The sequence below is a fragment of the Sinocyclocheilus grahami genome, unplaced genomic scaffold (assembly GCF_001515645.1).
Source record: "Sinocyclocheilus grahami isolate Dianchi unplaced genomic scaffold, SAMN03320097.WGS_v1.1 scaffold55.1, whole genome shotgun sequence".
Classification (NCBI taxonomy): Eukaryota; Metazoa; Chordata; class Actinopteri; order Cypriniformes; family Cyprinidae; genus Sinocyclocheilus; species Sinocyclocheilus grahami.
This window is the reverse complement of record NW_015505234.1, coordinates 2,089,344-2,093,249: the sequence shown is the minus strand read 5'-3', so window position 1 is coordinate 2,093,249 and position 3,906 is coordinate 2,089,344. Positions and strand designations below refer to the sequence as shown.

Below are 3,906 nucleotides of genomic sequence, written 5' to 3'. Positions count from 1 at the left end.
TGTTCTGTGTGTGCGCTCCAGTTCACAGAGACACTCAGGGTTTTGTGGTGTATAGGACGCGAATGTTCACACTCTCCAGTAACCAAAATGTAAAGTCTGTAAATGTAGATTGATATAGTATACTCTATAATTACTATTTTGAAAATTATAACGCATTAAATTACTCCGTTACTAAAAATTTAAATCAAATGTCAGTAACGCGTTACTGCTTAGCACTGTTAATGTGTATTTTTTTATAGTACCGGGTTTTCATCCTCCATGCTAAATCTCTTCGCTTGGTGGTGATAGCTGTTTTTAATGCCTGATCAAAAGTTACAGTGAACATGATACTACTACTAACAACAACAACAGAACACATTACATAATTGTTGTTATTAAATGAAATATCTGGACATTTAACACTTATTTGATAACATTACAGATTGAGCAACTTTGGTGTATAAGACAGCAGGCTAACCGGGTAGAAAATAAATAAATTATAATGTGATTTTGTAGAAATTGTAATCAGGTGCTAAAAAAACAGTACCCATTAAAATGTCTTTACATCAAGGACCCGATCATAGAAACAATGCACAGTACAAGCGCAGCTTGAGCTTCTTGAGTCTGTTCAGTAAAGAGCGTTTTGATTGGTGGATTAAAAGCTCACCGCGATTGGCTGAACGGAACATCCTCCAAAAAAAGATATTTATGAATCTTAACCTGCCAGGAAGGTCTCAAAAATACCACACACAAATTCAAAGCAGTCCACGCATGTGTGATGATTTGCAAATGCAGATTCAACGATCCATAAATACATGTACCATTATTCATAAATGTGTGATGGAAATTAATTCAAGAAATGTATATATACATTTGTGTAAACATTTTAAATTTATTTAGGTAAGATGCATTTGTGTGAGCATTTGGGGAAATATTTATGCTTTTACTTGTGTATTTATGAATTCTGTTTTGAATTTACGAATGGGATTTTGTAAATGTAAATTGTGCTGTGCATTTATGAATTTTGTTTTGCAAATGTGTTATTTTTGAGGCCGATCTGGCTCCATACACTTTCCTCAGTCTTCCTCATGATCGCCTCTTCCTTTTCACTCAGTGAGTTTCCTGCCCTTTCCAGAAATTATATTTGAATCAAACTGTGATTCAAAATGTAGAGAAATAATATATCTTACCATTTATTTTCACAAGAAATTGTGATTTATGATTTAGAGAACACTTTTTTTTATCAGAGAGCACTGCATATCCCTTGATTGCAATGGGGATGGTGCATTGCAAGAGAATAAAACAGATAAAAAAAAACGAATTTCAGTAGTTAGATCTTGATAAAGTGTTCTAATCATGATATTTGATATCAGGTCCTGTTTGCAATATTACAAAACATCCAACTATGATGAGAACCATGTCTCCCAACTGAAAATTAAGCCTGCACTCATTAGCTACTTTTATGAGAAGTGAGTAGATAATGCATTTTTTTCATGAGCTGCTATATTCTCTCTGTATAATTTTTCCAGTTGATGTAAGATGTACTAACCCGTGTAATGACATTTATAAGTATTAATTAATATTGGTTTATTATGTTATTCTCTCAGGGAGCTGCCGTTCTCTTGGGCTATGGAGGTGTCGAGTGGACAGGGGTCAAAGGAAGTAAAGACAACACTGTATCTCAGTGACAAGCCCCTAGTAGACCACGTCAGTTTTGACTTAGGTGAAGTCACAGGCTGTTTTTTTTTTCTCTTGTAGTCTTTTCTTTGTTGAAACCAAAGGAAACATGATATTCAATCTATCTGGTCACGCACATGCAGATGCACCCTTGGATGAGTCTGTGAATGGAGAAAGTGAGAAGATGTCTTACTACAGGACCATGGTGAGCTGTAGTCTCATCAGCTTCACTTAACACCGGTAAGATAGCATTTAATGGAAATAAATTGACAGAAAATGTCAAGAAATAAAGTCCATATTTATTGTTTTTTTTTTTTTAATGCAATGGCTTCAATTCGCTTGTGCACAATACTGTTCAAAAGTTTGGGGTCATTTTAATTTTTAATTTTCTTTTCATTAAAAAAAAGTTTTTTTAAAGAAGAGTCACCAATGCTACATTTATTTGATAATACAGTCAAAAACAGTATTGTGAAATATTATTACAATTTAAAATAACTTCACAAACAGTCACTTTTGATCAATTTAATGCATAATTGCTAAATAAAAAGTATTAAAAAATATATATATATATATTTACTGACCCCAAAGTTATGAATGGTAGTGTATATACAGCCACTTCAGTTGGCAGATGTCTAAGGTTTCAACTGGGTTTAAGGCATCTAGTTTTTCCAAAACCAGATGATTATTTGCCTATATCATTTCAGCATAGTATCCTTAACCAATGCAAAATAGTATTAACCAAGAAACAAGGGCCAAATCCAGTTTTGTTTCCTTTAAAAAAGTGAGTTAGTTTTGTTTGCGGAGTAGGAACATGAGAAAGACAGCGCTGATCAAAATGGAGAGGGTGCACACAGTGGGAACCACAACCTCGGTCACCATCTCCATGTGGCTGGTTAAAGGATCTGAAATGTACACACACAAACGTGCTTATCAGCTCAAACATAACAGCATAGCCCAGTTTCACACTGCTTTTGCATAACGGAGCACTCAAAGGGTTAATATAATTCTCTTCCAGCTGTTGTGTGTGTGTGTGTGTGGGTGGTTGTGGGTGTGGGTGTGTTTGTGATAGGATGCTCCGATCCGCCTTTTTTCGAAAATACAACAGTTTATCGTTTACATGTAGCGCATCAGTTCTGCATGTTATGTAAGACTCTCGCTCTTTGCGCGTGTGAGAGAAAGCGATGGCGAGTCGTGCGCCTTCACACTAGAAACACATTACGTGTATTTTGTTGTTGAGTTAATTGAAACAAACATAACATTTTAAATGATCTGGTCACACACATGCAGATGTACCCCTAGATGAGTCTGTGAATGGAGAAAGTGAGAAGATGTCTTACTACAGGACCATGGTGAGCTGTAGTCTCATCAGCTTCACTTAACACTGGTAAGACTCCATATCATAGAAATGAACTCAAAGAAAATGTCATTTCAAATGTCAAATACCATATTTATTTATTGTGTTTTTTATGCAATGGTTTTAATTTGTTTATGCACAATACTGTTCAAAAGTCTGGGGTCATTTTTTGTTTTTTAAAGAAGAGTCATGATCATACAGTCAAAAACAGTATTGTGAAACATTACAGTTGTAAGTAACTGTGCAGCTTAATATTTCTGTGGAAACAGTCTTACTTTTTCAGGATTTTTTGATGAATAGAAAGTTCAAAAGAACAGCATTTATTTGAAATAAAATCTTTTGTAGCATTTTACATCTTTATCACTTTTGATCCATTTAATGCATCCTTGCTGAATAAAAATATACATTTCTTAAAAAAAAAAAAATCGTACTGACCCCAAACTTATGAACAGTAGTGTATATGCAACCACTTCAGTTTGCAGAAGTTTAAGCTTCAACAGGGTTTAAAACAACTAATTTAGTCCACATAGAGAAGTAATTTCCAAAAGCAGATGACTATTTGCCTATATCATTTAAATTCAGCATAGTGTCCTTAACCTCCTTAATGCAAATAGTATGAACCAAGAAACAAGGACCGAATTCAGTTTGTTTCCTTAAAAAAAGTCAGCTAGTTTCGTTTGCGGAGTAGGAACATGAGAAAGACAGCGCTGATCAAAATGCAGAGGGTGCACAACCACAACACCACAACCTCGGTCACCATCTCCATGTGGCTGGTTAAAGGATCTGAAATGTACACACACAAACGTGCTTAAACATAACAACATAACAGCATAGCCCAGTTTCATACTGCTTTTGCATAACGGAGCACTCAAAGGGATAATATAATTCTCTTCCAG

The 3,906-nt window shown here is 34.9% G+C and overlaps 1 protein-coding gene and 1 pseudogene across 1 annotated transcript in view; one reads left to right on the top strand and one right to left on the bottom strand.

The window, feature by feature from the left end:
- The window catches only part of LOC107583774 (protein zwilch homolog), a 12,156-nt gene that overhangs the window by 5,040 nt on the left and 3,210 nt on the right, over positions 1-3,906 (top strand). Inside the window, exons 15-18 of the mRNA XM_016270086.1 lie at positions 1,060-1,092; positions 1,353-1,448; positions 1,587-1,702; positions 2,944-3,040. Coding sequence (XP_016125572.1) covers positions 1,060-1,092; positions 1,353-1,448; positions 1,587-1,702; positions 2,944-3,035 — 337 coding nt within the window. The 3' untranslated portion in view covers positions 3,036-3,040. The remainder of the gene's footprint in view (positions 1-1,059; positions 1,093-1,352; positions 1,449-1,586; positions 1,703-2,943; positions 3,041-3,906) is intronic.
- Positions 2,418-3,906, bottom strand: part of LOC107583775 (lactase-like protein) — a 9,233-nt pseudogene continuing 7,744 nt past the window's right edge.